This window comes from Lodderomyces elongisporus, chromosome 7 (genome assembly GCF_030384665.1).
Source record: "Lodderomyces elongisporus chromosome 7, complete sequence".
Taxonomy (NCBI): Eukaryota; Fungi; Ascomycota; class Pichiomycetes; order Serinales; family Debaryomycetaceae; genus Lodderomyces; species Lodderomyces elongisporus.
The window spans coordinates 65,318-87,854 of NC_083679.1; the positions used below are offsets into that span (position 1 = coordinate 65,318).

At 36.3% G+C, this 22,537-nt stretch overlaps 11 protein-coding genes across 11 annotated transcripts; 4 read left to right on the plus strand and 7 right to left on the minus strand. All coding sequences in view use genetic code 12, as the record gives it.

Annotated features, from left to right (window-relative positions):
- Nucleotides 1-1,302: 1,302 nt before the first annotated feature.
- Nucleotides 1,303-3,654, plus strand: MNN13_2 (mannosyltransferase; the record flags this gene model as incomplete). Its single annotated transcript, XM_001523177.2, has 1 exon — nucleotides 1,303-3,654. One exon carries the CDS (start codon nucleotides 1,303-1,305, stop codon nucleotides 3,652-3,654), a length of 2,352 nt encoding a protein of 783 aa, XP_001523227.2.
- A 1,527-nt stretch (nucleotides 3,655-5,181) lies between these two features.
- PVL30_004994 (uncharacterized protein) lies at nucleotides 5,182-6,303 on the plus strand (the record flags this gene model as incomplete). Its single annotated transcript, XM_001523178.2, has 1 exon — nucleotides 5,182-6,303. The coding sequence occupies one exon, from the start codon at nucleotides 5,182-5,184 to the stop codon at nucleotides 6,301-6,303; it is 1,122 nt and encodes a 373-aa protein (XP_001523228.2).
- A 411-nt stretch (nucleotides 6,304-6,714) lies between these two features.
- PVL30_004995 (uncharacterized protein) lies at nucleotides 6,715-6,993 on the minus strand (the record flags this gene model as incomplete). The annotated part of the gene is made up of 1 exon (XM_001523179.1): nucleotides 6,715-6,993. The coding sequence occupies one exon, from the start codon at nucleotides 6,991-6,993 to the stop codon at nucleotides 6,715-6,717; it is 279 nt and encodes a 92-aa protein (XP_001523229.2).
- Nucleotides 6,994-7,585: 592 nt separating this feature from the next.
- On the minus strand, nucleotides 7,586-8,575 carry GCN3 (translation initiation factor eIF-2B subunit alpha; the record flags this gene model as incomplete). Its single annotated transcript, XM_001523180.1, has 1 exon — nucleotides 7,586-8,575. One exon carries the CDS (start codon nucleotides 8,573-8,575, stop codon nucleotides 7,586-7,588), a length of 990 nt encoding a protein of 329 aa, XP_001523230.2.
- A 448-nt stretch (nucleotides 8,576-9,023) lies between these two features.
- On the plus strand, nucleotides 9,024-10,031 carry PVL30_004997 (uncharacterized protein; the record flags this gene model as incomplete). Its single annotated transcript, XM_001523181.2, has 1 exon — nucleotides 9,024-10,031. One exon carries the CDS (start codon nucleotides 9,024-9,026, stop codon nucleotides 10,029-10,031), a length of 1,008 nt encoding a protein of 335 aa, XP_001523231.2.
- A 264-nt stretch (nucleotides 10,032-10,295) lies between these two features.
- On the minus strand, nucleotides 10,296-12,764 carry DBP7 (ATP-dependent RNA helicase dbp7; the record flags this gene model as incomplete). The annotated part of the gene is made up of 1 exon (XM_001523182.2): nucleotides 10,296-12,764. One exon carries the CDS (start codon nucleotides 12,762-12,764, stop codon nucleotides 10,296-10,298), a length of 2,469 nt encoding a protein of 822 aa, XP_001523232.2.
- A 452-nt stretch (nucleotides 12,765-13,216) lies between these two features.
- PVL30_004999 (uncharacterized protein) lies at nucleotides 13,217-14,257 on the minus strand (the record flags this gene model as incomplete). The annotated part of the gene is made up of 1 exon (XM_001523183.2): nucleotides 13,217-14,257. The coding sequence occupies one exon, from the start codon at nucleotides 14,255-14,257 to the stop codon at nucleotides 13,217-13,219; it is 1,041 nt and encodes a 346-aa protein (XP_001523233.2).
- A 970-nt stretch (nucleotides 14,258-15,227) lies between these two features.
- Nucleotides 15,228-16,814, minus strand: MDM12_2 (Mitochondrial distribution and morphology protein 12; the record flags this gene model as incomplete). Its single annotated transcript, XM_001523184.2, has 1 exon — nucleotides 15,228-16,814. The coding sequence occupies one exon, from the start codon at nucleotides 16,812-16,814 to the stop codon at nucleotides 15,228-15,230; it is 1,587 nt and encodes a 528-aa protein (XP_001523234.2).
- A 725-nt stretch (nucleotides 16,815-17,539) lies between these two features.
- PVL30_005001 (uncharacterized protein) lies at nucleotides 17,540-19,135 on the minus strand (the record flags this gene model as incomplete). The annotated part of the gene is made up of 1 exon (XM_001523185.1): nucleotides 17,540-19,135. One exon carries the CDS (start codon nucleotides 19,133-19,135, stop codon nucleotides 17,540-17,542), a length of 1,596 nt encoding a protein of 531 aa, XP_001523235.2.
- Nucleotides 19,136-20,124: 989 nt separating this feature from the next.
- Nucleotides 20,125-20,814, plus strand: PVL30_005002 (uncharacterized protein; the record flags this gene model as incomplete). Its single annotated transcript, XM_001523186.1, has 1 exon — nucleotides 20,125-20,814. One exon carries the CDS (start codon nucleotides 20,125-20,127, stop codon nucleotides 20,812-20,814), a length of 690 nt encoding a protein of 229 aa, XP_001523236.2.
- A 239-nt stretch (nucleotides 20,815-21,053) lies between these two features.
- Nucleotides 21,054-22,022, minus strand: PVL30_005003 (uncharacterized protein; the record flags this gene model as incomplete). Its single annotated transcript, XM_001523187.2, has 1 exon — nucleotides 21,054-22,022. The coding sequence occupies one exon, from the start codon at nucleotides 22,020-22,022 to the stop codon at nucleotides 21,054-21,056; it is 969 nt and encodes a 322-aa protein (XP_001523237.2).
- Nucleotides 22,023-22,537: the final 515 nt, after the last annotated feature.

Genomic DNA, 22,537 nt, shown 5'->3' on the forward strand with positions numbered 1-22,537 from the left:
TACAAGAACATTCTAGGTTCCTCTACTTCCATTTTAAAGTAAAGAAAAAAAAAAGCGGAAAAAGAAAAAGAAAGATGCCAAAAAAAAGCAGAGAAGAATAAAAAAAACCCATTAAAGTTTATATTCGGTATTATCGGTTTCACCAGCAGACCAAGAGGAAGAACAAGAGAGGAAAAAAAAGAATGGAATCGAATCGAGACCATCTATATTTTTAAAATCATAAAGATAGCTATTCTTATTTTCCTCTTTTCCTCTTTTGTTGTTCTTTTTTATTTATTTATGATTTCCCTCTTTCACTGTTGGCGATTGATCGATATAACCATAGTCTTCAAAAAGTCTTAATTTTGCATCTTGGTTATGAGGTACCAATCCTTTACATTCTATGCTTAACTAATTTTATTCAGTTGACTCGCCAAATGTATGAGCTCCCCTCCCCCACCCCAAAAAAAAGAAAAACAAATGCGCCGAATCGGAGATTTCTTGAATGTGATTTTAAACTTCTCTCTAGTCTTGGCTTTTAATCCTATAATTATATACTTTTTTCTTTTCTTTAAGCTGTGGTTGTATTTGTTTACAAGTTCTTGCATGAAATTGGACGGACAAGTAGTTTGAAAGGGGTGATTGAGATAACTCTGATAATATTCACAACTCAAGCTCCAGTATATATATATATATATATATAATATGCCAGGGACGGTTTTATTATATCATGTGTTTGACATAAATGTCAAATACCATTACCGCTTAACACCAGCATTTAACCAACTACCTATTGCAAATCTAAAAAAGAACCCTTTGAAATCGGAGATAAGGACAACAAGAAGAGGATACACCTAAACCTATATATACAAACAAACAAACATATATATATATATATATATATATATATATATATATATACATAAAAACATACACACACACAGGCTTGCCATCCCTTTCCAAGAAAAACCTTGATCCTATAATTTCAAAGACTCGTGCGGGGAGAAAGCAAAGTGTATTCCTAGTCTATTACTAAACAACATTGACCGTCCCCACCCGCTCCATCAAAGTAAAACGGGGCTTATAATCAATTAATTTGACCAAATTTTCCCAAGCATTCAAGTTGAATTACACCCATATAAATACATATATTATATCCTATTTACCAACCAAAAATTCTAAATATATATATATATATATATATATATATATAAAAGAGAAGAATACACTTGCCATCAATTCATTTCTTTGGTTTAAAGTTATTTATTTCCTATTTTTTTATTTTTATTCTTGATGATGTTGTTTCTACAATACATTGTTGATATGATCAGGATATTGAACAGGAAAAATAAACGAGCAATTCGGCTCTACGTCTTTGCATTAGTATGGCTCACAGTTGTGCTTTATTGGTATCGAGATTACTATTATTTCTCAAGCCCGCTTATGGCAGAAGAGAATGAAGAATCACTACATTCAATCTACGATGTTCACGATGACCATTTCAAACTGCCGACACCTGTGGAATTTTTCAACAATGGCGAACCTAAAGATTTTAAAGAAGACTCCACTTACAAGATGCTATACCACGCTTACGGGATCATTGAAAAACAAGGGATGACAGAACGACCTGCTTCAGTATATACTCAAATATTCCAAAACCATGACATGGTGTCTGTATTGGGCCACTTGAACTTTAGACAACGATGCGAATTGTTTTTCAAAAATTTGTTTCTCATTGACCAAAACTGGGCACTCGACCCTGGAAGAAAGTACGAGCTTGGATTTGGTAAGCCATACGAAGAATTCATTGCCCAAAACTTGGAAAAGTTTAAGGCACAATACGAAAAAGAAAAACTCGAAAGATCACAAAAACCGGGCCTGACTGTTATTATTCACTTCAAGGACTACATTATGGACAAATTCAATAAAGAAAAAATGCTACGATTTGAGCAAGACACCATAAATGACTTGTCAATCTTGCGATTATACAACAAGTGTTATGTAACCAACGATGACGAGGCGCAGAAAAAAGATATAAGTGCGTTTATCGCTAAGCAACAAAAATTTATGGCTCGAGGAGAACGAAAAACAAAGGACTCAACGTTTCGACTTACAAAGTCCGAGAAACTCATCACTTCTGGAGCCTTCTCTTCGAGCTCAACGACTTCCAACTTTGACCACAGAATATATCCGTGGTTATCTTTAGAATTGCCAATATTTGAAAGATGGACAGGTGAGGCATATACAAGTATACCAGTATACCGAGATATACTAAAAGACAAAACACAACCGCCACCAACTGCATCAACAACTTCATCATCAAAAATCACTAATACCAATTTCTTTAAAACTTACAAAAGCTTGTGTAATGGCAAAGGTATTGTATTGACAATTGGTGATCACCACGGAGAAACCGCTGCAAACTTGATTAGACTACTACGCGCATTAAACAATAGGTTACCAATTCAGATATTGTACCATGATGGACTTCGTACTGATACAAAGGAAAAGCTAGTTGCCGCAGCAAGAGACAACTTCTTAGACCTACCAAGATCATATTCGAAAGTGAGTGATTTACTACCTCGAGATCCACTGCGCCGTAAAACCAAATATCAAGGGTTCCCGAAACAAGAACTATGGTTTGTTAATATGGGCCAAACCATCCATTCTAATCACAAGAACAAATTCCTTGGATTTGCCAATAAATTACTTGCAACACTCTTTAATTCATTTAATGAATTTATCCTAGTAGATGCCGATACCGTGCTATTGCAAAACCCAGAAATTTTTTTCCAACTTCAAGGTTACAAAACCACTGGCACTTTCTTTTTTCAGGATCGTGGCACTTCGAAATCTCGCTCATTGCTTGATGGAAAGATCTTCCACTACTTGTCACAGTCAGGGATTGACAAAATCATGTTTGACATCAACAATTTTTCCAACCATACATTGCAACAAAAATTATTTCGCGGTGCAGTGCACTCAATGGAGTCTGGTCTCGTGGTGATCGATAGACGGCGTCATTTTAGCTCCCTTTTGCTGATTGTGCATCTCAATTTCATTGATCTTATTACTGGTAAAATCCATGGTGAAAAAGAGTTATTTTGGCTAGGCTTTGCATTTAATGGCGATGAAAATTACCATTTTAATCAACTCGATGCAGCGGCTGTTGGTGAGCTTACTAGTCCCTTGGTGAGAAAAAAACCAAATGGTGATCATTATCACTCACAACAACTTTGTTCTGCACACCCAGGTCACATTAGTGAAGAGGATGGTCGTTCGTTACTCTGGATCAATTCTGGCTTCAAATATTGTCACAATTATGAAAGTGTAGATTACCCAAAGGAATTGGAAATTTCGCAGCAACTACCATTTGTGGAAAAAACTGTATTGTCTTTTAAAAGGTTATATTCGAGTCCCTTGCGTATTCAACATGCTATAATTCCACCAGTCGACGATGAATTAACTTGGCGTCAAAATGATGCTGAGGAGCCAGCTAGTGGTTGGATCATGACGAAATATTGTAGAGGTTATCTCTGGTGTGCTCACCTGAGTATTGGTGGCAAAATAGAGCCGGATAAAGACAATACGATGGAAGGTAAGCTCATTACATTTAGTGATCAAGAACGATCACTATTTGATTTTTATGGCGATATATGGCTAGGATTGGAATAAGTAGTTTAGAAACACCCTTTTCCTTCTCAACAAGAACCTGTAGTAGAGGAATACTTTTTTGGTAATAGTTTTTCAATTTACTATTTGCTCTCTTAGGAGGTGTATAAAAATTGATGCTGCAGAAAAAGAAAAATAAGGAGAGAACAATTATTTTTGGGGGTTTTGTGTGCAATTAGATCTTGTATTACTACACACACACAATCTATATATATAATCAAGTTGCTTACGTAATTATAATTTCATCATGCTAATTTTTAATATTGCAATTGATATATATTCTCATGAACATGAACCGGGGACAAACACGAATAGTAAATCAGTAATCAACAACATTTTGAATAACAGGGAAATTTGAAACAATTAAGAAAGAACAATGATAATTGCAAAAGTAGAATTGTATCCTCAAATCAATATTAAATAAATATCAAGTCAAAATGCAAAATAAACAATGGGAATGATTGGTTAACAACCTCTGTTGACTTTCAAATTAATAGACCCAGAGTTTGTTCTGTTGTTAATCGATGACTCTCTTATTCGTTGATGACACATGCATGTAATATCTTACATTCCGATCCCACTCGAAAATACTTGAACCAGCTTCAATTTCGGAAGTGATGGAATATTCTTCAGTAATAGGCAAAGACTCGTTTAAAACTGTTCCAGTTTCCATTCCTGGTTGTATGAAACTCAAGCGAGAGTCGCTAGCAGTAACTTAATTTGCAACATGGCACAAACTAGACTTGTTAAGGGATAAGCTGCTATCTTCCACTGTATATTCAATTTCTAATATAATACCAGTACAATTTTATGTAGCAATTACTGTAGTTTCGAAGCACTCCATTGTAAAGTGAATCAACTTTGCAAACCTTTCCTATTTGAATGTTGTACATATTGCATTTAAATATTCCAATCATTTTTGCTGTAGTATAAAATATGAATTGTCAAATTACGTAATATTACTAAACAGCTGAAATGTATCACGTGATATGCTTATATATATATACAAATATATGTAATAGGTAGATTATTTTATTGTGCTTCATAGAATTTATAATTTATTTCCATTATTATTATTTATATTATTATTTTTTTTTTTTTAAACGTTAAGTTTATTGAGTTTAAATATTGAGTAGAAACCATTTCTTTCTTTCTCTCTCTATCTGTTTTATCTCTTTGTTCTCCCCCCCGCCCCCAAGTCTATTAATAAGCGTTTTAGTAATGGCATTTGCCTCAAAACGAAAAAAAAATAAAAATAGCAGTGTTGCTTAGGTTGAAAAATATTGCATCTATGGTGAGACCAATACCCATTAACAACTAATATGTTTACCAATTAAAGCACATGTTGGAAACCAAAAAAAAAAACAAAAAGAAACAAACCAAAAACTGGAAATGGCGTTGGTTTTCCTTTTCTTTTTTTTTTTTTTTTTTGATTGATTCAGAATTTTTCTTTTTAAACAAGTATATAAGCTAATTGTGTTGTTTCGTATTCGTTTTTACCTTTATCCCACTTCCCTTTTCCCAAATCTCATGAACATTTGGTCCATTATCTCGTTATCCATTGCAATTGCTGCATCATACTATTATTATTTTCATAGTACCAAGCTTTTAAACGCGGATCCTACTAATATCAGCAAGGTTTCAGATTCAAACAATACTAAAATGTCTACAACTGCAGGAGTTTCGAGTGTGCCCAAAACAATTATCAAAAATGCACATCCATTCCCCACATATTTCTTTAGTCACGGTGGACCCACATTCATGTACGAAGATGACTCGTTTGGTGATAAAGGAGCATGGAATAAAATCAAGAAAATCGGTACCCAGATCAAACAAAAATGGAAACCCGACTTTATACTAGTAGTCTCAGCTCATTGGCAGAGCTCAAGACCAAATTTGATTGAAATCAATAGAGTGAAGAACAAAACTTTGGAGAATCCATTGATTTACGATTTCTATGGGTTCCCCAACCACATGTACAAAGAAGAATTTCACTCCACCAATGATGAATTTATAGCTGAAGCTGTGAAGCAGGAACTACAAGCTAATGGATTTGAGTCCAAAGTTGTTGAAAGAGGTATAGATCATGGCGTTTGGGTTCCTTTCAAAGTTGCATTTAGCGACTACAATACACAAACTAGGCCACAGCCTGAGGTCAAGGGTCTCGATGTTCCTTGCCCCGTGATTCAGATCTCGCTCACGTCGAATGACAACGATTTTGATGCACATTACAAATTGGGAAAAGTGCTCAATTACTTTAGAGAAAACTCTATATGGGATAAGAGACAAAACAAGTATCTTTCAGGTATGGTGATCTGCTCTGGAATGTCAGTGCACAACTTGAGAGATTTGGGTGTTGCATTTAGAATGCCCGGCGGAGTTATGCCTTATGTCAAGCCATTTAACCAAAAATTGACTCAATTGTTGGAACAAGAGAAAGGCGACGACTTGAAGAAAGGGTTGTTCAACTTACAATTGGATCCGCTTTTGAGAAAAGCTCACCCTACTTTAGAACATTTCTTACCCGTTGTTGTTGCAGGAGGAATAGCTGATAAATCAGGCGACAAGATCAAAGAGTTGTACAATGCCGAGTTGGCAAGTCTTGGTTGGGGGATCTACCAAGTTGGAGACTCGCCAAGCGTGAAGATTTAGAGAATTCGAAATAATTAAAAGAACATTTTTTTTTTTTAAAAAGAAAAGGGGAAAAAGAAAAGAAAAGACAAAAACAGATATAATACTACTTATGTATTTATTAATTGTGTAAACTTGTTAATTTAAGATTTGATGAAAAAAAAGCTTAGAATCCTCTCCTTCATTGGAACTTGTGGGCGTGTGTATGTATGTGTATATGCCCGAGAAAAGAAATCTATATTGCAAAACAAAAAAAAAGGGCCATTTCAATGCTTCATTAGAGGGATGAAAATAAAGAATACTTTAGACCAATGAAATGGGACAATGATGAAATCCAAAAAGAATAAAAGCAAAAAAAGAAAATGTATTCAAATAATTTGGCCTTTTGAAAATCTCCCTCTATTTGTCTTCTTCCGTTTCTTAATGTATAGTTTATTTTTTCAACAACTCATTGAAAGCTTCAGCAACTCCCTTTTCATCCAATCCATCCAAGCTCCTTTTGACCTCTTCTCCACGCTCAAACCTGGCAGAGACACTAGGTGGAATCCCGTAACTCTCTCTGATCAATATAGGTAATTTGTAATTCAGCTGTGTTTTCAATGTGTTGTAGTTGTTCTTTAAGAAAGTTCTCAATGGAACAGATGCTTCACCGGTCTGTGACAAATGGAAACGGAGTTCTTTCAAAGCAGCTGGTATCACAAATTTAGACATTTTATGTATATGTATATGTATATGTATGTGAGTAAGTGAGTGAGTGTTTTGCTGATAGTGTGGATTGAAAGGTATTTCCCTAAATCTTATTGAAGTTGAATAAACCAAGTGATTGATTCTTGATAGGCAGTTTTTTTTTTCCCATTGATTGATTAGGAATGCTCAGAAGTTCAAGTAAGCGAGAATTCGTGGGATCTGAATGGTGGATGGTAGCTAGATGTCATATATGTATATTTTTCACGTGACAATAAACACACTGCAACAATATATACACAAACATAGATAGGTATACAGATAGAAAGATAGCAATATACCTTATATACATATATACGTGTGTACAAACCTCCAAATAAAATACCAAAAATGATGCAAAAAAGAAAAAGTCTGGAAAATTAATTGCAAATCTTGCTGTATACTTTGAGTATATTTTACCTCTTGCACATTGTATCAGCTAGATAGTTAGCTCATCTACAGTCTGTTTAAAGTTCCTCTGTTCAATACATGCTAGTTATCAAAAATGATTGTGTACGTTACTCGTCGATTACTTTTCGTTATTATCATACAGTTTAAACATTAAATTACGATGTTCCAATTAGTCGTACCAGATTTTGATCAACTCTTCACTGACTGCTGACGGCGTCAACACTCCCAAGTCGGTTACCAATGCCGTGATGTATTCATGTGGTGTAAAATCCACAAAATGTTTGTTCTCAGTCAATTGTTCACTATGCTTTTTGAAATACTCGCCAAACTCATGTTCCTGTTCTCCCAAAGTGGCAATATAGTTCATGTTTGGCAAATCATTAGGCGCCAAGGGGAACAATCGAACGAATTTGTGGGACTCTGTTATCACATAAAACGGCTTATTGTTGACTTTTGCAAGACAGCCGATTTGATATGTTCCAATGTGATTGATGATACCACCACTTTCAGCTACTCCCTCAGCACCGACAAAGATCTTATCCACCTTGTGCAATACATAACCAACAGCATTATCAACAATGACTTCGCACGGTATATCTGCTTCTTTCAACTTTTGCGCCATAATAAAACCATTCTCTGTGGGCCTCAGCTCCGTCACTAAAACTTTGAATCTTGTTAGCTGCTCCTGTTTGGCCTTGAGTAAAAGATTAAATACCACACGAGAATAACTATGAACAAGAATAATATCGTCATCCTTAATAAAGGACACACCAAACTCGGCCAGCTTATCACGGGAGATTTTAGCTCTTTGCACAAACAACTCTCCATTCTCTATAAGGTTCTTGGAAAACGATTCCCAGTCACTGTAGATATTTGTATTTCTCAAAATAAATCGCATGAACAAGTCACATCCGGCAGATAATGAAATGTTATTTGGGATGGATGATTTAAGGATTTCGATATTCTTTGAGACTAAATTGATCAATTCTGATGATGTTGAGGGCAGCTTGAAACGCAACATGGTGACTAATGACTCAATTGCTGCAATGGGCATCGTCATATCCTTATCCTCCTCTAAAAACTTGAGGTACGTTCCAGTAATGTCAAATGATTCTCCCAAAGAGGGTAATTTGATATTGTTGGGATGCTCCGTGGCCATATTTAGATTTATTTCTCAAATGTAAACGGGGTAGGTAGTAAAAAAAAAACAGGAGAACAGCGTGTAGTAGGATAAAAGTAAAGCTAAAAAAAAAACTTAATAAGAATTTGTAGGGAAGTCGTAATAGATTGGGTTCCATTTTCATCGCGAAGTTGCAATTTTGGGATCTTTAATTTTTTAGGAGAAAAAAATTGAGAAAATTTAATAATTTGAAAATAAAAAATAAATAAAAAATAAATAAAAAAAATTAACTGGAAAGCCTTGGTGATGATCATCTTTGAGACATTTGATCTATACTTTGTATATCTACTTTTTCTTTTTTTAAACGTTTTCATTACATAAACTACTATTTTGATTAGTAAATTCTTGATTCAAACTCTATAGCACTTACCACACTTTTCACATTAACTAAGTTTGCAAAGCTCACCATATTTATCTTCAAACAAGAATGAGTCAGTTATTTGTAGATGAAGACGAAGAAGAGAGGTATAAACCATCTACAACAACCATCAAAGAGGAGAAAGAGGATGAAGACATGATGCGTCCTGAAGAGCAGAGACAAGAAGGTGTTGCGAAAACTTCATTATCAGCTACTGCATCTGAAAGTATACCAAAGCAATCACTGCAAGCAAAACATGACAATAGCCGAAACCATGATGACGAGAATAATGAGTTTCAACAACAACTACAACAACAACAACAACAACAACAACAACAACAAGCAGACCAAGAAGCAGATCAGGGAGAAGAGGATGATGATCCAATTATTGAGTCTATACCTTTAGTCATGAACCAAGTGCCACAGAAAACTCTACAATCAGTACATCTCCTACAATTCCCAGGACGACCCAAAACAAGATCATTGGTTAGAGAAGACTTGGTGCGAGCGTCAATCAAACCGGAATCCCAGTACCTTGACCTTAAAGTTCCACTAGACCCAACCAAGTTCTTTGACTTGAAAAAAGTCGAGGATTGGGGTGAGAGCATCGAATTCCATTCACTTTCTGGAGTATTGGATCCTACCGAATCTGGACTTTATGCAGGAAGAATTATCAATGATGCAAGTACTGGTACTAGAAAGATTGTGTTAATTCCAGTAGATTCAACAGTTCAACTTCGTACGAGTTTCAAATACATTGATGATTTGGATAAGCGAGACTTGCAAACCAAGCGAGCTCAGCATCAACAAGAAAGTGGCGAGCAAAAGAGTTTCCAAATCTTGCAGTCTGCAGCTAAACACTCAGCACTGAACCAAGATTCACATAGTCATATATTGGGTGATGCTGTTAAATCTGAAAAGCAATTGGAGGACGAAGAATGGCAGCATTTAACATGGAAATCAATTAAGGAAGCTGAGTTAGAAACACTCAGACAGAGATTGAGAGATGATGCAGATGGGATTATGTTAACTACAGTTACTTCAAAAGAAGAATTTATAGATCAATCTATTCAATAGAGTCATAAAGAAATGTTTTTCTTTCTTTTTAAATTTTTTTTTTCTTTCCTTTATCGAATCATGATTCATTCTTTTCTTTCTTACGTTACATTTATCTATATGGGATTAAAGGGGAAGAAAATAAGGAATTAAGGAAACAAAGAAGTAAACAAAGAAGTAAACAAGTGCCCAGGTAAACAAGTGACTACGAAAGCAAACGCAGAGAAAGAAAAGAAGAAAAAAAAGGGTGACGGAATAAAACAACACTAATTATTTCCTATCAATTTAATAGTTAAATTCGCTACTTGCAGAATTGACTGCCATTTTGGCCATTCTCAACATCTTCTTTCGTGGATCCTCTTTTTTCAATTTTGATCTTGCAGACTCTCCATGGCTCGTCTCATTATTCTTTCCTGCACTCTTGCCCAAACTTTTTGGCGTTTCTCTTAAACCAAAACTTTTCGCCAAATGGCCCAAATGCAATGTCTTAACATTGAAAAAATTCCGCTCAGTTGACAAATGCGTTGCATACGCTCTAATATGTGATGTAAATGCCTGACTAGCTTTTGCTAAAGCTGTGGAGTCTTCTAGTAACCACCGTTCAACTTCAAGATGCCATGTAGTAGCATGGACATCCCAATTGCCCAACTTGTTATGCTTATTTCTTTTACTACCAGAACCAGCTCCGTCGTCTTCTGCAAAAGCCTGCTGAAGTGGTTTTTCATAGTTAACGAGCCTAAGATTCTCTGCACGTGGATGAACTACTTTTAACTTGGCATCAATGTATCCTTCTTCCAAACCGGGAGTCAAGAATAGCGTCGCATTACCTTGAGCACCAACTCTAGCGGATCTACCAATTCTATGCAAATGGTCATCAATTGTGAATGGAGCATCGTATTCAATAACATTTGAGATATTGGGCAAATCCAATCCTCTTGATGCAACATCGGTACAAAAGAGAACCTTGTGTGGAAATTTTGGATCATCCTTTATAAAATTTTGAAGGATATTGGTTCTTGTTTGCTGAGGCAATGAGCCATGCAATTTGTAAATTATAGTATTGTCATTAACAAGAGGAGCAGTCACTTCACTTAGGTCAACCTCTGCACCTTCTTCGGCAACATCTTCCGGATCCACAAGTACTCTTCTTGATTCCCCTGATTCCTCATCCTTCACTTTTTTAAAAGCTTTTCCATCTCTGGTAAAAACTTCAAAGTGGTAGTTCACCGAATCTGAACATGAAAAGAAAACAATACTTCTGGAAGATGTTGCTTCTTTTTTGATTTTTTTGGCAATGTTGACCAAATTCGCTTCCAATGAAACAAGTCTCAATTTAGGTGGAACAACAACCACATTTTGTATCAATTGCTCAGGTGCAAAAGACTCGTGTTCATGTTGTCCATTGTTGGCACTACCCGCTTGCCCACTTTGATTATGGTCTTCCCCATCATCAAAAAGAATAGTTCCCTCCACTTCTCGATCTACTGAAATCATCTCTGGATTATCCAAAATAATGCTTCCCAATTTTTTGACGTTGTTCTGCAACGTGGCAGAGCACAACATATTAATTCTCCTTGTAGGCAAACCTTGCCATTTTTCGCTAGTTTCTCTAATCAGTGATCTTTCCTCAATAATCTGCGTGATCCTAGTGATTGTTTCCTCAAACCCCAATTCGACCAACTTGTCACCTTCGTCAAGCACCAAATACCTGATTTGGCTAATATCGAGTGATTTTGTATTCTCCAAATGATCCTTTAAACGACCAGGCGTTCCAACCAAAATATTAACTCCTTTACGTAACCTAGCTTTTTCGCTTTTTTTCTTTTCTCCACCAATAACAATACCAGGAACAATAAACGGGCAACATCGATTGAGATTCTCCAACACGGAATAAATTTGATTAGCCAATTCTCTTGTTGGTGCAAGTATCATTGCAAATACCCCGGATTCTCTTCCAATCCGATGTTTCTCCTCCACCATGAGCTTGTGGAATATTGGTAATGTAAACGCCATTGTCTTACCTGACCCCGTTTGTGCTTTAACAAATACATCACGCTGAGTCGTAAGAAGTTCAGGAATGACTTGCTTCTGGATTTGTGTAGGATACTTGTATCGTAAATATTCTGTTAAATGTTTTACTAACTTATCATTGAGTCCAAGCCCATTGAATGTGGCCGCGCCTTTCACTGGAGCATTTGATGGTGCATATGTTTTATCACTTTTTTTAGATGCAGCCTCACCAGTATTATCTTCTTCGTTGCCATTTGGTACCGGGGCAGCTGACTGATTATTTGTAAACAATGATGACACATATGAGTCCTCTTTTCCGCCTTTACCATTTTTACCACCTTTACCACTTTTGCCCATTTGACCGCTTTGATCTCTTTTGTCTGCACTGCTTCCAATGCCAACTCCTCTATCCACTCGTGGTTTCTTGTATTGACCTTGAGACTCGTTTGAGCCATCATTTAGATGTGTTCTCGGTTTTCTATCCTTTGGTTCTCCTCTCGGCAGGTCAAATCTTCGTTTCTGTGCTCTTTCTTGGTCTATCGGTATACTATTCGTCCCCTTTGGTTTCGGTTTTGGCTTTTCTCTTCCTTGAAGTGATAATTGTAACTTTCTCCGGTCTTTCCATCGTCCACCACTAACTTTAACATGTCCTCCTTGGGGTATGGAAGCTGTAGAAGTGGTAGAATAAGAGACAGGCTCGGGCACTGCAAAGTTCAACATCAAACCATCATCATCATCACTCATTTTATGTTGTAATTTTGTAGTTTATTTGTATTAGATAAAGTATGATTTAAGAGAAATAGATTGATTTCGGATCCCTCTTTTCTTCTATATTTCGAGTTTATGGAGATGCGTCTAAACTCATCTCGTACAAAATTTACTAAAAGAAAAAAAGAAAAACAAGAAAGAGGTGTTTTTGTGGTAGATAGTGTTTGAAAAAAAGTTCATTATCAACGCACAATCTATAACTATTCTACCCGAAACCCAAATTTCAGCAAAGCTTTATAAATTTATCATGGAAGCTATACAATTGATATTAAACATTACTCTAATGTCCATTTCCCTTTGCCAATATTTGCATTCTATTCTAATTTAGTAGTTATTTTAATATTTATTTTGCTCTGTGTTTCAGGTCTTCAGGTTTCTAAGCTATTTACCTTATCATCAAATATTTCCATCTTTATATTTTTTTCCATTTATTGGTTTTGGTGATGTGCTTCCCTATAACCTTCTACTTGCCACAATCCATGGTTCTCACCAAGAACGTATCCAATGGTCTTTTTCTTGTAATATCCTGGATCCAATGTCAAGTTGTCGATGATATCATCAAGCAAGATCGCCTTGCCAATATTAGCCCCATCACCTAAACCTGGGTGCTTCACAGTGACCACATGGATATGGAAGTGGTAATAACTAGGCTGATAGTGCACAAATATTCTCAATCCATCTACTGACAACTCATACTTTTGCTTACATACATCAATGATCTTGTTTCGGATTCCTGCTAGCCAAGTCAAGTGATCTTCTCCTCGTAAGTCTCTTATTGAAGCAATGTCTTGTCTATTCACAATACAACAAAGATACAAGTTCTCCATATTTATTCCGTCCCATTTCATATCGGGCAAAAGTACAAATCCTTGTGGGCTTTTGTCATGATAGATTACGGTCTCGGCTTCTTTGCCATGGTACAAAATGTTATATACCCATTGTAACTTATCGCCTTTCATTGTCTCTATGTATGGAACAACATAATCCCTATACATTTCGGGACTTTCTCTGATATAATGAACTTTTTGACCTGCATACTTACGAATATGGGTTTCGGTTGCAGGATAGATCAAATTCAACTTGGCCGCTGGTTGGTCCTTGAGATTCTGATATAAGATGGTTTTGGCCCATGTATAGATGTCATTACTATTAATGATTTCCGCATCTTCAACCACCTTGTCTAATCCATTTGTCAAGTTTTCAGCTATAAAGTGTGATTTTTCAATAATAACAATCGCTTGTTTCGAGCCTATAGAGCCCAAAAGAATAATTGTTTTGGTTTGTGTGTTTGAATTTAAAAGCTTTTCATATTGAAACTCGGATACTAGTTGTAATAGATTGTGTTGTTTTTCCTCGTTCTCATCTTTAGCAATTGCGGTAGGTTCCAACAAAGAGGAGGTTAGATGGTCATTGCCTGCTTGAGATGAGGTAGAGTTCTCGGTGATTGAACTGTTAGATTCTTGTTCCATACTTGAATGACTAATATTGATGTACTTTTTAAAATGATGCGTTGATCGATGTGCGTAGATCTTTATAAGTACTTGATTCGTTTTTTACAATCTATTTTACTATTGTTACCCAGACCAATATCCAGACCCCTTTATATACTTTTTTTTTCTTTCAATAGCAAAAGGATTAATCTCCAGTCTCCTATTTTTTTTTAACTACCTCATACAGTTAAAATCATAAAGTTCATTCATTGTCTTTGTCTAATCTCTTCGTCAAGTCTTTTACACCTCGTTCAGCCCTTTAACTTCGTCTAATTTCTTAATCCTCGTCTAAATTTTAAAACCGAGTCTAACCTTGTACTTGGAATCAAAGTCCTATATTGTGATCTTAAATACTGATATGCCCGTTATAACCGTGATTACTTTGTAGTCATTTGGAATTTAACGGATCAGACGGTTTAGTAATAAATATTATATCGAGTGTTGACAAAGTCGTTTAAAAGACGACTGATTTGAAAAAATAGAAAAATACAGTTTTACTACAATATTCTAATCGTATAAAATTCTATGTTATGTGGATTGTACTCAAATTTTTTAGGAGTTTTTTTCCATAACAAAAGTGGTCATGGATAAAGCGTGAAGTCTGGTGTTGTGTATAATTCTAGTTTTGCATCTACTTCATAACTAAGTAAACCTCTGGCCTCTACAGATGATGAGACAAAGCACGTGTTCCTCATTATTTTGGTCTATCCGTACCTTTTCGTATTAAACGAAAGCTGTATGACCAAAAGGTATTCACAAGCTGCAAAAAAAGAAAAGAAATTGGAAAGGTTTTGATAATAATTGGAAATAAAAGATGTATTGCACAATTATTTTTCAACTATGGTGCGCTAAAAATTAGATTATATCCAGTGTATGTACAAGGATGTGAATACCATTATTCAGAGGCGGCGCTCCCCCCCTCCCCCTCCCGCTCCACGATTTGGTTTCCTCAATCTTCCTTTTTGTCGTGATCACGTACATCTACATCTCCTGTGTCTCTCATACGACCCCGGCCCTCATTATCTTCATCATCATCATCTTCTTCTTCTTCTTCTTCTTCTTCTTCTTCTTCTTCATCATCATTCTCGGCCATATCAACGCAGATCCAGCTGGGCCATGCAATTTCATCCCTCAATATCGCCCTCAATTGTTCCATCAAGAACTTTTCAACTTTTCCAACATTTCTCAATATATTATTCTCCACTTCTCCAATTTCACTTTCAATTTTGATTTTCTTGATAATATCAATTCTTTCCTTATTGTTTGGATCGCTGAAATAGTAATCAACAATATTCCCACCACTATTACCTCCACCGCTAGTTGTACCAGTAACATTCGGTGTTGATGCGTTTGACGAGGCTCCACTAAACCCATCAGCTTCATCATTCACATCACATAAAAAGCTTACATACACTGCGTGTTTGAGATAAGCAATCGTAGCAATTGTATGAATCACTAGATCTGTTACGTGTAGCTTTATAGGAAGCGAAATAAAATTAGGTGATGGATAGTTTACCAACAACGTTACAAGCAAATCAATATAAAGGTTCCCCTTGTAATTGATTTCCAAAATTAATTGCACATCATCACTTGCTTTGTTTTTTGCGTTTTGCTTGTCGCTTCCTTGCTCTTCTTCATGTTCATGTTTATGTTTCTGTCCTTTTTCATTTGCTTTTCCTGTTTGTTTCCCCTGCTGTTGGTCACCGGATACGGATTCTTCTTTAGTCTTTATTTTCGGAATCACTCGTGATGAAAAGTTGTTTTGGTCAAATATATCTTTCAGTGTACCTACCCCGTTTGCGGCGGTTGTTCCTGCAGCAATTGATGTTGCTGTTGTATTTTTTGCTGCATTGCTTCCCTGGTTTAATACGCTGGTTACTCCGTATGGATTCAATATCGATTGAAAAGGTTCTTTGGGTTTGGACAAGGTCTGCTGCGTAACTTCACCACGTGGACTTATCAATGGCGGTCGCTGTGGAGATGTTCGCTTAGGCGTAGATGCGCTAGCTAACAATTCAACCAGACTTAGACCCTCGGTAATGTTTGATAACCGATCTTCATCATATTGGCTGCTCTCTTCATTTTCCTCATCTTCGCCATGATCATGAAGACCATCATTCTCGTCATCGTCGTAATCGTCAGAATCATTGTCGTAGTCATCGTCAATATCATCTTCATCGCCATAGTCATGATCATTTATATTATCAGCTTCGTGAGTGGCACCCGCTTTGTTTGGTATAATATTGACTGCTTGTCGACCCTTTAGCTTGGTAGATTTGTCTTTTAATACTTCCTCATCATTGTTTCCATCACCATTACCGTCATCTGGATTGGCGTAAAACTCTTCAAAAGGGTCGCCTATATGTCGAATTGTAATTTCCGGTGGAATAGTACCTAGTTTGAAATCCACGACCTCCAAGTTGGAGATGTAAGAAGGTAATTGCAAGGATTGGAATTGCTCATGCAAAAAGTTTTTTATCGAATCATTTATCTGGTTGTCAGTGGTGAGTTTTTCCCAGTTGATATCAAATGACATGTGCTAGTACCGATTGTCAAAATGACTATTTATTATTAGTCACTCGAGTTATGTAGTTTGGTTTAGATTGGATAAACTAATTAACATATCAGTCTGATTAGAATATGAAGTGATCTCAGCCAGGTTTATAATGGGAAGTATAGGTGCTACCAAGTTACTTTTATGTTTGGAGGGAGTTTGGTATAAAATACTAACACATAAATTAGCCTCTCTATTCTAATTTTTTATAGTTCTTTTTCTTTCTTTTTTTTTTTTTTCATACATTAAATTAATTTCGCACTAAATTGCTGCGAAATGATAAACAAACATATTTATTTATATTTAAAATTTGATACCTTTAACTTACAATAACATGATACAATATTGATTTCTTACACAACATATGGCATATATTATTTGCATCAAACTTTACCGTATTTAGTTTGTGGTTCAGTAACTTTAACAACTAATCAGAATTTCATTCATTATTACAAATGTTGTATCGTTAGTTATTGATATTAAGCATGTAAAATAACTTAACTAATAAACATTCACGAAACAGATAAACAAAGGCAAAGAGCTTAATATCAACACGAGAATAAAACAGTCTACAAAATCGAACATGGTTTGAGTTAAAGAGACAAAAAAAAAACAAATATAGAATCATCTTTCCGTTTTCTTTACTTTCTTTTTTGAATTTTGTCTTTCCTCACTTTAATTATATGTCAATTCAGGACTCATCCACCTTATTGAGAGGATATTATACCACTAAGCACTTTTTCTAAGTCATCTAAATCGTAATAATCGGTTCCCTCAATTCGTTTCACCACTGTACATTTGACACCTTTGTTATTCAACAATTGTTTATCTACGAATATATTGGAATTTGTCATGTAGATCACATCGGTTATGACCTTATTCCATGGCAATCCCACCCCCACCCCCATTTGCATCCTCCCAGCTTCTGCCTCGACTCCCATTTCCTTAAGAGTGTCACTTATATTTTCACCGTGTTGTTTTCTTAGCGAGTATTCAACAGCTTCGACAATCACTCTAACAAAGTCGAATGCTGTCATACCGGCTGTTTCTCTATCCAAACACCCATTGAGAAGTAAGATCTTGTTTTTGCAATTAGTGCTGCCAATGATCGCCTTACCTACACCTTTCAACACTAAAATAGGAACAATACTAGTCATCAACGATCCAATAGAATAAATCAATGTATCACTATTGGTGATTGTTGATGTGACTCTCGGGTTGGCAGCGGGGCAAATCTCTTCTCCATAAGGTGAGATGTAAAAAATTCTTTTTATTGGCGATAACAAAGGTTCAATATCGTCCAGTTTGTTAAAGTGCAATTGTGATTTCTTCAATTCGGGATGTGTATATTGTGGCACATTACCACTTTCTTCATCTTCGTCATCTTCGGAATCCGATGAAAAAATAGATCCTCTTGCAGACAAAGGACTCGTGCTCAAATTCAGCCTCACACGAAGTTTACTAGTTTCAACTTGATTAATGGCAATGTCGAGATCGTTAAAGTATTGCGTTCGAGACAAGTCATCGGTTGGGGTTCCGGGTCTTGTGCTAATAATTGGTGGTGGATAAGCTGCATCAACACCCATACCAGCACCGTCTCCCACTACAAGCCCACTTTTTAGAGAACCGTTACCACAATTATTACCACTACCAGTATTACCATGTGAGCTTGATGGATGCGAAATCTGCGATTGTCCCGTAATTATAAGTCCGTTTTCAAGCAATGCACTTATATGGTATGTAAAATTTGTATTAATGCACGGTAAAACTTGAACATCGGGGTCAACATCAGTCAATCTACAGAATAGTTCGATAGACGAGTCCAACGAGCCAATGAATAATCTCGCACCGGTGAGAAACAAATTGCCAACATTAGCCAACTCATATCGAAACTGCCTCTTTGTTGATTGTGTTATTCTAGACCTTTTGAGTAATTCGACATGCAAATGAACAAAAAATGCTCGAAATATCTCCTTGGTGCTGGACGATAAAGAGTTCCATAAAGGATGGGTGCCTTCGACAATATCGTTCCATTCTTGTTTAGCTATTTTGGGGTTCAATGATAGTCGAAAACTCAACAACTCCCGCAAATCCAGTTGATGCTGAGGTATTAGTCGTGTAAGTCGAGACCGTATATCACCTATGGCTGGACCGCCAATCACGCGAATGATTTCCGAGGTTGAGCCACCATTATCGGAAATAGGAAGAACGTATGTAGTCTTGTTTTTTTGCGATAAATTCGTGAAAAGAGGCACTAGCTCATTAGTGGCAGTTCCGCCTGATAAAATTGTAATCTTGGGCATATATAGTAATTAATGATTATGAGAAAAAGAAAGGTGGAAAGGAAACTTGACAACCACTTCAACAAATTATTGTGCTGCACACACACACACACATACACGTCTTAAAGCCCAAGTCAACAAAGTTTGTTTTGTATCACTTTGAAACTTTCGTATCTCCGTATCTCCAAACCAAAGACCACAAAAAAAAAGAGGAAAAATAAAAAGTAGTAGAAGAAGAAGTAGTAGAAGAAAAAGTAGTAGAAGTAAAAGTAGTAAAAGTAAAAGTAGTAGAAGTAGTAGTAGAAGTAGCAGAAGTAGTAGTAGTAGAAGTAGTAGAAGTAGTAGAAGTAGAAGAAGAAGGACATAAAAAACTACGACCGCATTGACATTCCTATTAAAGCCGAAAAGTGCCGCATCTATCTTTTTAATAAAAATGCTGAAATAGGTAAGCCGCTTACCCTCTGAGTATTAATCATAACCACTTGACTCGTTCCTTACACTCCCTCTTTCTTTCATTCATTCATTCATTCATTCATTCATTCATTCATTATCGTTTTCATTTTCATTTTTTTTGTCATGTTGCTGACTCATACTTCTCACATGCATCTATCCAGACGTCTAGAACAATAGGTACTTTGAACGAAGAAAAAATGGGAATCATATCAAGCTAATCCCAAGCATCTATTTGTCTCTATTTTATTTTTGACGCACACACAGATTCACATGCACATGCACAAACACACACACACAAAAAAAAAAAAGAATATAAAGATAAAGAACAAGATAAGATCAGCCTGGCGATTTTTAGATGATTAATAGCGCAATTGTTATTTGTTCTAGCTAATCACTATTGGCCCAATTCGAAGGAATAGCTATTTTCAATGTAATCTTCCATTCTATTCTATTCTCTTTTCAATTCCTTTCAATTCTTTCCAATAACATCTTTACCACAAACTTTCTTCTTAAATATAAATTTCTTAAAAAAAAAGTTTACAACTTCATCTTCTGCAATGTACGTTCCTAGCCAGTATCGCGAGGAAGATTGGGATCAGGCTGCTTATTTGGTCAAAACGTACCCGTTAGCCACACTAATTACTACAGATTCCAACGGTCTAATCATTGCCAACCATATTCCATTTTTTTTAAAGACAGACACAGAGAATGGCGGCAAAAAGTTATTAATTGCTCACATTGCCAAATCAAATCACCAACTCCCTTCCTTACAATCAAACTCTAATGTCTTGGTGATTTTCCAATCTGCCAACTCATACATTACCCCCGACTATTATCCCGGCAAACCAGAAACCCACAAGTATGTACCCACTTGGGATTTTGCCAGTGTGCACATTTATGGAAGCTCAAAGGTAATTGACGATTTTGATTTTGTAAGAGACCAATTGAATAATTTGACAAACCAAGAGGAAAAGGCACAGAAGAAAGAAGGCGAAAAGGCATGGAAAGTCAGCGACGCACCAGAGGGGTATTTAAAAGTTATGCAAAGAGGTATTGTGGGATTGGAAATACAGATTGAGTCGTTTGAATGCAAGTACAAATTTGAGCAAGAAAAGAAAAGTGCTGATACTGAAGGTGTGATTAAAGGTTTAGCCTTGGATGGGAAAACACAATTGTCAAAATTGGCAGTTGATGCAAATGCTAGAGCCGACCAAAAGAAGGCGTTAAAAGCGTCGAATACACTGTGATGAAGCAAAGTTGACGAACTGCTTTTGCAAATTGGTGGTCTTTCTCACAGACAATATCACAGACAATATCACACACAAACCTAAATGTCTAATTTATTATAAAATAGCGAGAGTAAAACAAGTAGAGTGAAAGAATAGAAAAAGGGCAAGTAAAAGAAATCACAACAGTTTATCATTGTATTTTTACTCTTCATTATCCTGATCTCTAAATAAAACATGTATTCAAGTATCGTTTTTCATCAATAGGGAGTAAATCCAGCACCGCCAATTCCTCCTCTATTGTTGAAGCCACCTCTTCCACCTCTTCCTCTAAAGCCAGCACCACCACGTCCACCACCTCTACCGTTGAAGCCGCCTCTACCATTAAAACCACCTCTACCACCTCTGGCGCCACCTCTTCCGCCTCTTCCTCTCATTGCGCCACCGCGTGGTATAGTTATACCAGGAATGTTTGTTCTTTTGTGCATAACCTTCAACTCTCGATCTCTAAATATTGATCCATCAAGCGTAGCAATGGCCTTATCGACACTTTCTTGGTCTTGGAAAGCCAAGTACGCCACACCTTTAGGTCTACCAGTGAATTTGTTGTTCAAAATTGTCACTTTTTCTATTATACCACACAGTGAGAAATGTTGCTGAAGCTCCAAGGGAGTAGAGCCATAATCGACATTACCAATGTATATGGATTTCGCGTCGCTTTCTCTCTTGGCCTCATCTGATATTAAGTGCGAAGAAGCAGCTGGGTGTGCCAAACCCGCAGAATAAGAGGATACAGGTGCAGACCCTGGGACCGTTGAAGTAGGAGTCGCAGCATTTAGATGAGCATTTGTGTGCGCATCTGAAAATGCTGGTGTAGCAACATTGCTGCCAAACATACTTTGCTGAAACAGGAAAGGGAAAGGTGCCTGTTGCAGCTGAGCTTGTTGAGCTTGTTGAGCTTGTTGCTGTTGTTGCTGTTGTTGCTGTTGAGCTAAAAGAAAGTTACCCTGAGCATCTAACTGTTCTGATTGATGTTGTAATTGATCTCGTTGTTTCTGCAACTGTTGCAATTGTGCTTGCTCCTCTGGTGTCAAGTTAGAATAGCCAAAGTCATTATTTTGCGGCTGTTGGTATTCACGGGTTTGTTGCTGTTCTTGACCCTCTTGTTGTTCTTGCTGCTGCGAAGGAGGGTATTGGTGCTGTTGATTAATTGAAATTTGGTCAGACATTATTAATTTTATTGGAAATGGATCAGGATGGGGGATGACTTACGTATGTTTTGAGTTTCTCGTGATATATTTACCAATTTTGGGACTGGTTTTTTTTTCTTTTTTCTTTTTTTTTCTTCATTTTTTCTTTACTTTTTGTTTCTCTTTGACTTATTTTTCTTTAGGTCAGGTAAGAAAAGTGAAATGTTAAAGAAAAAGAGAGAGAACGAAAATTGATGAAGATCGATGGAAATGAATGAAAATGGACAAAAATGAGCGACAAAGTGTAGAAGAGAAAATGAAAAATAAAACAAAAGGAAAAAAAATACCGTTGTTCCGTATAGAAGACACAACTTTAAGTAATTCATTCCATAACCGTTTTTAGGTCCAGCAGGAAAGAAGAGGAAGCTAATGTGCCATTTTTGACTTCTTTATTCTCTGTTTTGCTTTTGCTTTTGCTCTTTTGCTTTTGCTCTTTTTTTCTTTTCGTTTTTCTTTTCATTACTATTTTCTATTTTATTGTTTTTTGTCCCCAT